Here is a 13295-nt window from a genome sequence, read left to right as displayed (position 1 = left end):
AATTGAGGCTAAAATAAAATTTTTGTGAAAAAAAAGTACTTTTTCATTTTTATGGATCAATTTGTGAAGCACCTGGGGGTTCAAAGTGCTCAATATGCATCTAGATAAGTTCCTTGGGTGGTCTAGTTTCCAAAATGGGGTCATATGTGGGGGAGCTCCAATGTTTAGGCACACGGCGGCTCTCCAAACGTGACATGGTGTCCGCTAACGATGGAGATAATTTTTCATTCAAAAAGTCAAATGGCGCTCCTTCCCTTCCGAGCCTTAGCATGTGCCCAAACAGTGGTTTACCCCCACATATGAAGTATCGGTGTACTCAGGAGAAATTGCCCAATAAATTTTAGGATCCATGTTATCCTGTTGCCCATGTGAAAATGAAAAAATTGAGGCTAAAAGAATTTTTTTGTGAAAAAAAAAGTACTTTTTCATTTTTACGGATCAATTTGTGAAGCACCTGGATTCAAAGTGCTCACTATGCATCTAGATAAGTTCAAAAAGTCAAATGGCGCTCCTTCCCTTCCAAGCCCTGCCGTGCGCCCAAACAGTGGTTTACCCCCACATATGAGGTATCAGCGTACTCAGGACAAATTGGACAACAACTTTCGTGGTTCAGTTTCTCCTTTTACCATTGGGAAAATAAAAAAATTGTTGCTAAAAGATAATTTTTGTGACTAAAAAGTTAAATGTTCATTTTTTCCTTCCATGTTGCTTCTGCTGCTGTGAAGCACCTGAAGGGTTAATAAACTTGAATGTGGTTTTGTGCACCTTGAGGGGTGCAGTTTTTAGAATGGTGTCACTTTTGGGTATTTTCAGCCATATAGACCCCTCAAACTGACTTCAAATGTGAGGTGGTCCCTAAAAAAAATGGTTTTGTAAATTTCGTTGTAAAAATGAGAAATCGCTGGTCAAATTTTAACCCTTATAACTTCCTAGCAAAAAAAAATTTTGTTTCCAAAATTGTGCTGATGTAAAGTAGACATGTGGGAAATGTTATTTATTAACTATTTTGTGTCACATATCTCTCTGGTTTAACAGAATAAAAATTCAAAATTTGAAAATTGCGAAATTTTCAAAATTTTCAACAAATTTCCAATTTTTTCACACATAAACGCAAAAATTATCGACCTAAATTTACCACTAACATGAAGCCCAATATGTCACGAAAAAACAATCTCGGAACCGCTAGGATCCGTTGAAGCGTTCCTGAGTTATTACCTCATAAAGGGACACTGGTCAGAATTGCAAAAAATGGCAAGGTCTTTAAGGTCAAAATAGGCTGGGTCATGAAGGGGTTAAAGACACTGCAGAACTGTGTATTATTTAGCAGGCTTTTTCACAATAAGCTTTTATGGGGATCCTGAAAAAATGCATGTAAAAAAATGCAATTACGGTACATTTTTAATTGTGGAATCCAGTACAGAATTTCTATACTGTATGAGTCAAACCAGAAAATGAAGAACCAAAAATGCATCAGAAAATGGGTAAAACGCCTAAAAAATGCAATAAAAGAGCTGATTCCTATTGCGTATTTTAGTTTAGAAACCTTCATAAAAAACGTGGAGGAAAAGAAGCAAGATTTCTGCATGTGGGAACATATCACATGGCTTCTCGTATGTAGCATAATGATAATGTGAAATATATCTCATGTCTAGGATGAGCCTGCATTTATATATCCTTGTATACCCCTGCGACTGGTCATAAATAATTGACTGCAGCTGCTAGTAGCAATAGTCAGTTGTTTGCCAACAGTTTGCTTCTACCCTACCCTTACAGAAGAGCATCATCTACTTTCATTGGAGACTAGAGCTTCGCCAGTGCGTCCTTTGGTCTCACAGCTGGAGACCAGTTTATGTGAGGAGAAGGTCATACATGCCAGCTGGCCGAGCGGTAATGGCAGAGCCCTGACTGTTGATCCCCTAAAGTGTTGCTTTAGTAACAGAACTGCTCCATTTAATGGCATTATTGGCATTTTTAGGTGAGAGACATCAGATTGACACCTGGTTTACACAAATTTTAGTTCCACAATTTGAGTAAAACGTCATTGTAAGGTATCTTTTATCATAGGTAGCCAAAATTAGAGAAAAACAATATTGAATAACAATATTTTACAGATATGAACCTTGCATGCGTGCGCCCCTGTCTGTGCTTTTAAAGGACCCATGCCTCTAAAAAGTTTTTTTTTTTTTCAACTTCTTGGGCCCCCCGGGTATTTCACCAGTATCCCGTCAGGCCAGTCCACTCATGCTCTCGTCTGTGTGTATGGAGGTGTGCAGATCTCCTGCATTGAATACCTTTGTTAATGGACTAAGAAGCTGAATGCTAAGTCAGGCAGGTTTAGCCAGCACTATTGTATGGACTTTTTGCTTTATGTTTTACTTTGTGCCTGACAAGGACAGTATTTGAGTTTCCTGTGATGTGGTTTATGATGGCTGCAATAAACCAGCAGGACTTTTAAATAGAACCGTTTCCTGTGATACTCCATATCCCTCCCAAGGCATGGCCGAAATTGTGGGCACCCTTGAAATTGGTCCAGAAAATTAAGTACCCGTATATACTCGAATATAAGCCGACCCGAGTACAAGCCGACCCCCCTAATTTTGCCACAAAAAATTGGGAAAACGTAATGACTCGAGTATAAGCCTAGGGTGGGAAATGCAGCAGCTACCGGTAAATGTCAAAAGTAAAAATAGATACCAATAAAAGTAAAATTAATTGAGACATCAGTAGGCTAAGTGTTTTTGAATATTGAATATCCATATTGAATCAGGAGCCCCATATAATGCTCCATAAAGTTTATGATGGCCCCATATGATGCTCCATATTAAAATATGCCCCATATAATCCTGCATAAAGGTTAATTATGGCCCCATAAGATGCTCCATAAAGATATTTGCCCCATACAGTGCTGCACAAACCTTGATTATGGCTCCATAAGATGCTCCATACAGACACTTGCCCCATATAATGCTGCACAAACGTTAATTATGGCCCCATAAGATGCTCCATAGAGACATTTGCCCCATACAATGCTGCACAAACGTTAATTATAGACCCATAAGATGCTCCATAAAGATATTTGCACCATATAGTGCTGCACAAACATTGATTATGGCCCCATAAGATACTCCATACAGACACATGCCCCATATAGAGCTGCACAAATGTTGATTATGGCCCCATACAGACACTTGCCCCATATAGTGCTGCACAAATGTTATGGCCCCATAAGATGCTCCATACAGACACTTGCCCCATATAGAGCTGCACAAACGTTGATTATGGCCCCATACAGACACTTGCCCCATATAGTGCTGTACAAAGGTTGATTATGGCCCCATATAGTGCTGCACAAACGTTATGGCCCCATAAGATGCTCCATACAGACACTTGCCCCATTTGCTGTTGCTGCGATAAAAAAATCACATACTCACCTCTCTGTCGCTCAGGCCCCCGGCACTTTCAATATTCACCTGCTCCTCGTTCTGGCACCGCTCCATCTTCAGTGTCTTCTGCACTGATGTTCAGGCAGAGGGCGCGCACTAACCACGTCACCGCGCCCTCTGACCTGAGCGTCAATGCTGAAGACGGAGCTGCGCCCTGAATGAGGAGCAGGTGAATATCGTGCAGCGCTCCCCTCCCCGTTATACTCACCTGCTCCTGGCGCTGTGCCGTCCCTGCTTCCCCGACGCCGGCAGTTTCTTCCTGTACTGAGCGGTCACCGTTACCGCTCATTACAGTAATGAATATGCGGCTCCACCCCTATCGGAGGTGGAGCTGCATATTCATTACTGTAATGAGCGGTACCATGTGACCGCTCAGTACAGGAAGAAGCTGGGGCATCGGGGAGCCAGGGACCTGCAGGGACCGCGCCAGGAGCAGGTGAGTATAATTAGACAGACCTGTTGTGATAGGCAATTCAGTATCACAATGGACATAGCGGTCAGAGCACATACGGTGATCTGACAATAACCCAAAATAATAGAACGAGCTCTGAGACGTGGGAACTCTGCAGACCGCAATCCCTAATCCTCTCCAAACAACACTAGAGGCAGCCGTGGATTGCGCCTAACTCTGCCTATGCAACTCGGCACAGCCTGAGAAACTAACTAGCCTGAAGATAGAAAATAAGCCTACCTTGCCTCAGAGAAATACCCCAAAGGAAAAGGCAGCCCCCCACATATAATGACTGTGAGTTAAGATGAAAAGACAAACGTAGGGATGAAATAGATTCAGCAAAGTGAGGCCCGACTTTCTTAACAGAGCGAGGATAGGAAAGATAACTTTGCGGTCTACACAAAACCCTAAAGAAAACCACGCAAAGGGGGCAAAAAGACCCTCCGTACCGAACTAACGGCACGGAGGTACACCCTTTGCGTCCCAGAGCTTCCAGCAAAACAATTAGACAAGCTGGACAGAAAAAATAGCAAACAAATAGCAAAGAAGAACTTAGCTATGCAGAGCAGCAGGCCACAGGAATGATCCAGGGAAAAAACAAGTCCAACACTGGAACATTGACAGGAAGCATGGATCAAAGCATTAGGTGGAGTTAAGTAGAGAAGCACCTAACGACCTCACCAGATCACCTGAGGAAGGAAACTCAGAAGCCGCAGTACCACTTTCCTCCACAAACGGAAGCTCCCAGAGAGAATCAGCCGAAGTACCACTTGTGACCACAGGAGGGAGCTCTGCCACAGAATTCACAACACAGACCCCGCTCCCCCTCCCCTGCTGACCCCTGGGTATGACTCCAGTATAAGACGAGAGGGGGACTTTCAGCCCTAAAAAATGGGCTGAAAATCTCGGCTTATACTCGAGTATATACGGTATTTCTCTCAAATTATTCCAATTACGCATGTTTTGTTTGTTTTGTTATAAACATGTTTATTTCCTTTGTGTGTATTGGAACAGCACAAAACAAAACTGAAAAAAGCATATTGGACATAATTTCACACAAAACTCCAAAAATTGTTGGCACCTTCAACTTAATATTTGGTTGCACACCCTTTGGAATAGATATCTGCAATCAATTGCTTCCTATAACCATCAACAAGCTTCTTACACATACCTTTCTGACTAATTTCTTTATGCTAATATAGATATTTAGCAAGATAGTATTTATTCATCTAAGCTTCTTACACCTCTCGACTGGAATTTTGGACCACTCTTCTTGTGCAAATTGCTCCAGATCTCTCATATTTGAAGAGTTCCTTCCCCCAACAGTAATTTTAAAATCTCTCCACAGGTGTTCAATGTTATTCAGATCCGGACTCATTGCTTGCCACTTTAGAATTCTCTAGCACTTTGTTTCCTTCCATTTCTGGGTGCTTCTGGAAGTATGTTTGGGGTCATTGTCCTACTGGACACAAAACCAGTTTTCTGACACTGGGCACTACATTGCGACCCAAAATCCTTTGGTAATCTTTAGATTTCATGCCAGTAGCAGCAAAGCAACCCCAAACATCTTTGAACTGCCAGCATATTTGACTGTAGGTACGGTGTTCTTTTCTTTGTAGGCCTCATTCCGTTTTCGGTAAATAGTAGAATGATGTTGTTTATCAAAAAGCTCTATCTTCGACTCATCTGTCCACAAGACCGTTTCCCAGAAGGATTTTGGCTTACTCACGCACATTTTGGCAAACTGCAGTCTAGCCTTTCTATGTCTGTGTGTCAGCAGTGGAATCTTCCTCGATTTTCTGTCATAGCATTTCAATTAATTCATGATACTCATGCACGCTGAGCCTGCAGGACAGTTTGAATTTCTTAGGAACGTGATTTGAGCTGCTTATCCACCATCCCAACTGTCCTGTGTTGCAACCTTTCATCAATTTTTCTCTGCCGTCCACATCTTGGGAGATTAGCTACAGTGCCATGCAGTTTTGTGGAGTCGGTAAGCCAAACCTTCAACTCTGACTCCTCAATTTCCATGACACCGACTCCACCAAAATGGGCTCCGACTCCACAACTCTTAACTCGACAACCCTGGTGCTACGGGTTTTAAACCTCTTGATTATGTTGCACACTATGAATAAAGAAACAGAAAGATCTCTGGAGATGGACTTGTGACCATGAGATTGTTAATATTGTTCAACAATTTTGGTTCTCAGTTCCTCAGACCGTTCTCTTCTCTTCTTTCTATTCTCCATGCTTAGTGTTGCACACACAGACACACAAGGTAAAGGTTGAGTCAATGTCTCCCTTTTTATCTGGTTTCGGGTGTAATTTTCATATTGTCCACATCTGCCACTTGCCATAGGTGACTTTGAACAAGCGTCACCTGCTTGAAACAAAGTCATTTACCCACAATTTTGTAAAGGTGCCAAGATGTACAATAACAAATTATATTGTGTAAAGGTACCAACATTTTTTTCTGGGGTATTGTGGGAGTTTTGTGTGAAATTAAGTCCAATTTGTCTTTTTTTCTGTTTATTTTTGTCTTGTAGCAGTATACACAAAGGAAATAAACATGTGTATAACAAAACGTGTGTAATTGCAATAATTTTCTGTGAGAAATACTTAATTTCAAGGGTGCCAACACTTCTGACTATGACTGTAGCAGTATTCATTTCAACAGCGCCTTACAGACATTCAAATATGTATGGCTCACCCCCTCCCCCGACTCTCGCTGACAGATGTTATTGGGCTCACATAAGGATCCATCGTGACCAGACTTGGACTGCAAATCCTTTTAATTTTTTAAGGGCTTGTGCAGACAACCGTATTATTGATCCGTGAACATCGGATCACACTCGAACCAATGTTATCCTATGGGCGGTGCACATGTCTGACTATTGCCTCAGACACTGTCCAAGGAAAAAATCGCAGCATACCCAATATTCAGATCGCACTTAGCCATGCAATTCATTGAATGTGTGGAAAACATCAGACTGCAATTGGATCACATCTGAGTGCAGTCCGATTTCCATGGACAGACACAATGGAGAACGTAGAGAAATGTTTTTTCTCCATCTTCACCTCAACCAAGAGAATTGGATCACACTCTGATCGGTGTCATTGGATTTGCATAATCAGCCCTATTCTCTTGGATGAGAGAATCTATGGCCACCTGCTCCTGCCCTAAGGGTACCGTCACACTATACGATTTACCAACGATCACGACCAGCGATACGACCTGGCCGTGATCATTGGAAGTCGTAGTGTGGTCGCTGGAGAGCTGTCACACAGACAGCTCTCCAGCGACCAACGATGCCGAGGTCCCCGGGTAACCAGGGTAAACATCGGGTTACTAAGCGCAGGACCGCGCTTAGTAACCCGATGTTTACCCTGGTTACCAGCGTAAAAAAAACCAAACAGTACATACTTACATTCCGGTGTCTGTCCCTTGCCGTCTGCTTCCCGCACTGACTGATTGCCGGCCGTAAAGTGAAAGCACATCACAGCGGTGACGTCACCGCTGTGCTCTGCTTTCACTTTACGGCCGGCAGTCCCTGAGTGCGGGAAGCAGACGGCAAGGGACCTGACGGACACCAGAATGTAAGTATGTACTGTTTTTTTTTTTTTACATTTACGCTGGTAACCAGGGTAAACATCGCGCGGCCCTGCGCTTAGTAACCCGATGTTTACCCTGGTTACAAGCGAACGCATCGCTAGATCGGTGTCACACACACCGATCTAGCGATGACAGCGGGAGATCCAGCGACGAAAGAATGTTCCAAACGATCTGCTACGACGTACGATTCTCAGCAAGATCCCTGATCGCTGCTGCGTGTCAGACACAGCGATATCGTATGGATATCGCTGGAACGTCACGAATCGTACCGTCATAGCGATCAAAATAGCACTGTGTGACGGTACCCTAAGAGTAAGCTGCCTCCAGAAATGTCTGGCAGTGGCTCTCTCATAGACAACACAGATACATTTACATGGCTCCTCTGCATCGGAAAGTTGGGCAACATAACAGTAGGCCAAAAAATTGGTTCGGCTGACAGTGCTCTAAAGTGTATGGAGCCTGGAGAGCATGTATCTAAAATGGAGGCACACTGGTGTTTACTGGAATAACCTGGCAGCTCTATGTATAGTCATTTCTACCAGATTAAACTGCATCTCTGTACGTGGTAACATTACAATCTACTAATCTACTGTGGATATAATGGGCACTGCTGTAGAAGAGGCATTGGTGTCTGAGGGGCCAGTGATACAGAAGAACATGCCCACCAGTCTTGTAAATCTAGTTTGTTCTAAGTAGAGCGAGATATGAAGCTTAATATCGGAGAACAATTGTATTCCAGTCAGACAACGGTCCGGATAATACTTGGATACATAACACCATTAAGCTTTATCTTGTGTAACGTTAGATTAGATTGATTACAAGAGAATTCAGCAGTGACCAGTTAGTTTTGCACAATGGCTAGCAGTGCCAGAGTCGGGGCTTCAAATGGCACCAGAGGCAGCACAACATGCCAATGATCATACGTTTCCTCACTACCTTGGTGTCTACCACACCACAGAACTTGTAAACAGGTTTATGTACTGAGAAATGGTTCTGTGAAAGAATGAAGCCCCCCGCTGATAGGTCAGGTGTGGCCCACGTGAGACTTAGGGCTCATGCAGACGTCCGATCATGGACCACAATGCACGGGCTGGCCACGAATCTCCCAACCCGGAGCATGGGAGCTTCATACACTTCTATGAGGCCGTCATGCTCAGGTTGGGAGACCCGTGGCCAGCCCGTGCATCGTGGTCCATGATCGGACCCCATATCTGCAGGTCAATAGTGTTTGGGGGCATGACAGGCTCCCTTTAAGGTCAAAATTTGCTCCGTCACTAAGGGGTTAAATGAAACTAGACTTTGTTCCTGGCCACAAAAGTAACTTTACCTATATGTAATAATGTATGCGCCGTGGAGATCAATCACCGAAACATCTCCCTTCATATGGTCACTATAGTGGTCACCTATAGATCATGTGTAAGTCTTCCATAATGATGTTTATGGAGGGGGCCATTACTAATTCTGGAATTTAGAATAAACCTAGATGAGGGGCAGGATTCACACCCCAGTAATTAGATGTATGGTGTCTCCCCTGCCCTGTATCTGGGCTGGAAAAGACCCTGTCATTGATTTACCTCAGATTGTAGTCATTGTACAGAAGAGACTTTATTGTCTATGGGGGAAAGTGGTTCCCATTTGTGTGTCTCGGGTGGGAGTGGGGAGCTCTGCAATTACTGATGGGATTGATCTGGGGCAGCTTCATGTGTGAGGCTGGGGGCTCCGTGGGATGCCTGTGCATCTGCCCTGTGCCCTCACCCCCTGAGAGAGACGGCAGGATGCTGCCAGGGTGAGAGGGGCGGTGTGCCGAGGTCTGAGGGGACGTGAGGGACGTGCAGGAGGCAGAGAGCAGGGCAGCCCCGACCCCCTCCTGGTGCCCAAACCTCCCCCATCCTCCACATTAGCAGCTCACTGCACCTCTCCATTATAATGCTGATCACTGTATACAATGGGAACAGCAGGGGTATATACAGTATTGTGCACCCTGTGCATGAGAGCTACGTGCGCAGAATATATCTATATATATCTATGTATATACAGCATGTATGTATCATTCACATGGGAGATACGTGCACGGCATATATACATACTGTAGATGCATCGGTGCCCTTTTTGTCTGTGTCACCCAGTGCATATATGTATGTACAGTATGTATGCACTCAGTACATGAAAGTTACTGCAGAGTATATAGATAGATAGATAGATAGATAGATAGCTATGGGATAGATAGATATGGGATAGATAGATAGATAGATAGATAGATAGATAGATAGATAGATAGATAGATAGATATGGGATAGATAGATATGGGATAGATAGATAGATAGATAGATAGATAGATAGATAGATAGATAGATAGATAGATATGGGATAGATAGATATGGGATAGATAGATAGATAGATAGATAGATAGATAGATATGGGATAGATAGATAGATAGATAGATAAGGGATAGATAGATAGATAGATAGATAGATAGATATGGGATAGATAGATAAATAGATAGATAGATAAATAGATAGATAGATATGGGATAGATAGATAGATAAGGGATAGATAGATAGATATGGGATAGATAGATATGGGATAGATAGATAGATAGATAGATAGATAGATAGATAGATAGATAGATAGATAGATAGATAGATAGATAGATATGGGATAGATAGATATGGGATAGATAGATAGATAGATAGATAGATAGATAGATATGGGATAGATAGATAGATAGATAGATAAGGGATAGATAGATAGATAGATAGATAGATAGATATGGGATAGATAGATAAATAGATAGATAGATAAATAGATAGATAGATATGGGATAGATAGATAGATAAGGGATAGATAGATAGATAAGGGATAGATAGATAGATATGGGATAGATAGATAAATAGATAGATAGATAGATATGGGATAGATAGATATGGGATAGATAGATAGATAAGGGATAGATAGATAGATAGATATGGGATAGATAGATAGATAAGGGATAGATAGATAGATATGGGATAGATAGATAAATAGATAGATAGATAGATATGGGATAGATAGATATGGGATAGATAGATAGATAGATATGGGATAGATAGATAGATATGGGATAGATAGATAGATATGGGATAGATAGATAAATAGATAGATAGATAGATATGGGATAGATAGATATGGGATAGATAGATAGATAAGGGATAGATAGATAGATATGGGATAGATAGATATGGGATAGATAGATAGATAGATATGGGATAGATAGATAGATAAGGGATAGATAGATAGATAGATATGGGATAGATAGATAAATAGATAGATAGATATGGGATAGATAGATATGGGATAGATAGATAGATAAGGGATAGATAGATAGATATGGGATAGATAGATAGATAAGGGATAGATAGATAGATATGGGATAGATAGATAAATAGATAGATAGATAGATATGGGATAGATAGATATGGGATAGATAGATAGATAGATAGATATGGGATAGATAGATAGATATGGGATAGATAGATAGATAAGGGATAGATAGATAGATATGGGATAGATAGATATGGGATAGATAGATATGGGATAGATAGATAAATAGATAGATAGATAAATAGATAGATAGATATGGGATAGATAGATAAATAGATAGATAGATATGGGATAGATAGATAGATAGATAGATATGGGATAGATAGATAAATAGATAGATAGATAGATATGGGATAGATAGATAGATAGATAGATAGATAGATATGGGATAGATAGATAGATAGATAGATAAGGGATAGATAGATATGGGATAGATAGATATGGGATAGATAGATAGATAGATATGGGATAGATAGATAGATATGGGATAGATAAGGGATAGATAGATAGATATGGGATAGATAGATAGATATGGGATAAATAGATAAATAGATAGATAAATAGATAGATAGATATGGGATAGATAGATAGATAGATATGGGATAGATAGATAAGGGATAGATAGATAGATAGATAGATAGATAGATAGATAGATAGATAGATAGATAGATAGATAGATAGATATGGGATAGATAGATAGATAGATAGATAAGGGATAGATAGATAGATAGATATGGGATAGATAGATAAATAGATAGATAGATATGGGATAGATAGATAGATAGATAGATAGATAGATAGATAGATAGATAGATATGGGATAGATAGATAGATAGATATGGGATAGATAGATAGATAGATAGATAGATATGGGATAGATAGATAGATAGATAGATAGATGATAGATAGATAGATAGATAGATAGATCCATATATCATAAAGAAGGCAGCATTCAAAGTCACTTTTGCTGGAAATGTTGCCATTTGTTCTTAATAAAGTCCACTTTTTTCAGTTTGCTCTTGTTTGGCGTGGAGTGCTGCCTGTTTATGATCTACATTATGGAACAAGTCGGACATTTGCTTGGAGGACTGGAAGCCATTGTGAGTGGTTGCTAAATGGTGCTGTTCCGCAATCCCTTGTTGCATGCACCATGCACGTGCGCATAATACCGTATACATGTACAGCTGTATATACACTATGTATGCAGCCTATGTGTGGGAGGTACGTGCACGGTATATATATGTATATGTATATATATATACTCTACTAGGGTAGTTCATCCCGTACAGCAGCATTGTCGGTGAATTTCCCCCGTCCCATATATCTCCAGCAGGGACAGGACACGCGTGATCTCCGGGGAACCAGCTACAGACCATGGCCGATATTAGAGGACCCTGGATAATACAGGAGGCGCAGCACTCACTGCTCTGCAGGCTATATGGATATAATGTGCAGTGTTAGGGCGCATTTATACATGATGTCTGCCAGCCTGGTAATAAAGTGCTGCAATGTAATGCGCACTGCTGGGCACAGGGGATCGCTGCTTCTGATAAATCCTATTAATAGACCTTATAAACTACAACACATAATAAAGATTCGAGTGTATTTCCATAGAAGGTCCAGCGTGTCGGGGGTTAAACAGTACGTGCAGGCTGCTGCACGGCTTTCTGCTGGTAGTTGGGCTGTGTGAGCGCTAGGTGGCAGCACAGAGAGGCAGGTGGGAAGCTCGCGGTGACGTCGGAGGGTGGGGCGCTGGCGGTGACGTCACGGGTGTCACGTTGCCTCTTGCCGGCCGGGATTTTCTGCTTTGCAGAGTGTGGGATTCTCTCAGACGCGAGAGGAGAAGCAGTAGAGGAGGATCAGCACCAGTGCCCACAGCCCGGAGACAGCGGACACCGCTCACTCAGGATCAGCACCAGTGCCATGGCTGCCCGCTAGTGCCCGAGCACTGCTGGATTACCTGGCGAGCACCCCGCGACCACGTGAAGTCCCATCTGAGAGGCACCTGCAGCCGCCGCCATGCCTATGGAGCTGATGCAGAACAGGATCAAGAAGATCTGGCTGCCCAAGGAGGAGATGCCCGCCGTGCCCATGAATGGTAGGTGCCGGGCCGCGCTCCGGTGGGAGGATTACCGGCCCGGGGGATTCCCTGCAGGTGGCGGCATCACTGGGTGTGGGGGGCTCCCAGTGCGGGAGGGGCTGTGCGCGGCACTCAGCTGATGACTCAGGGACTTGTAGCCATCCATTGTCACTGTGGCGGGGAGCAGCAGAGGCTGGAGGGTTAATATAGGTCTGTGTGTAGGATACATGGGGGGGGAAACGGACATCGACTGAACAGCCCACAGACGATAATGGCTGCAGATCTATCCATGAAGAACATGAATGAGAAAGTCACATAGGTGAAGCTGGCCATGTTTTAATAAACCCA

The 13295-nt window shown here is 42.5% G+C and overlaps 1 protein-coding gene across 4 annotated transcripts in view; it reads left to right on the top strand.

The window, feature by feature from the left end:
• Window positions 1-13295, top strand: part of PFKFB3 (6-phosphofructo-2-kinase/fructose-2,6-biphosphatase 3) — a 137454-nt gene that overhangs the window by 108325 nt on the left and 15834 nt on the right. For 2 of the 4 annotated variants that reach the window (XM_069765312.1, XM_069765314.1), the window contains exon 1: window positions 12614-12965. The exons of the other annotated variants lie outside the window; for them this stretch is intronic. In XM_069765312.1, the coding sequence (XP_069621413.1) occupies window positions 12887-12965 (79 nt within the window). In that variant the 5' untranslated portion in view covers window positions 12614-12886. Of the gene's footprint in view, window positions 1-12613; window positions 12966-13295 lie in introns of those variants that run through there. 4 annotated transcript variants of the gene reach the window in all.

This window comes from Ranitomeya imitator, chromosome 4 (assembly GCF_032444005.1).
Source record: "Ranitomeya imitator isolate aRanImi1 chromosome 4, aRanImi1.pri, whole genome shotgun sequence".
NCBI lineage: Eukaryota > Metazoa > Chordata > Amphibia > Anura > Dendrobatidae > Ranitomeya > Ranitomeya imitator.
The sequence above is the reverse complement of the archived record's forward strand: the minus strand, read 5'-3'. Positions and strand labels throughout refer to the sequence as shown.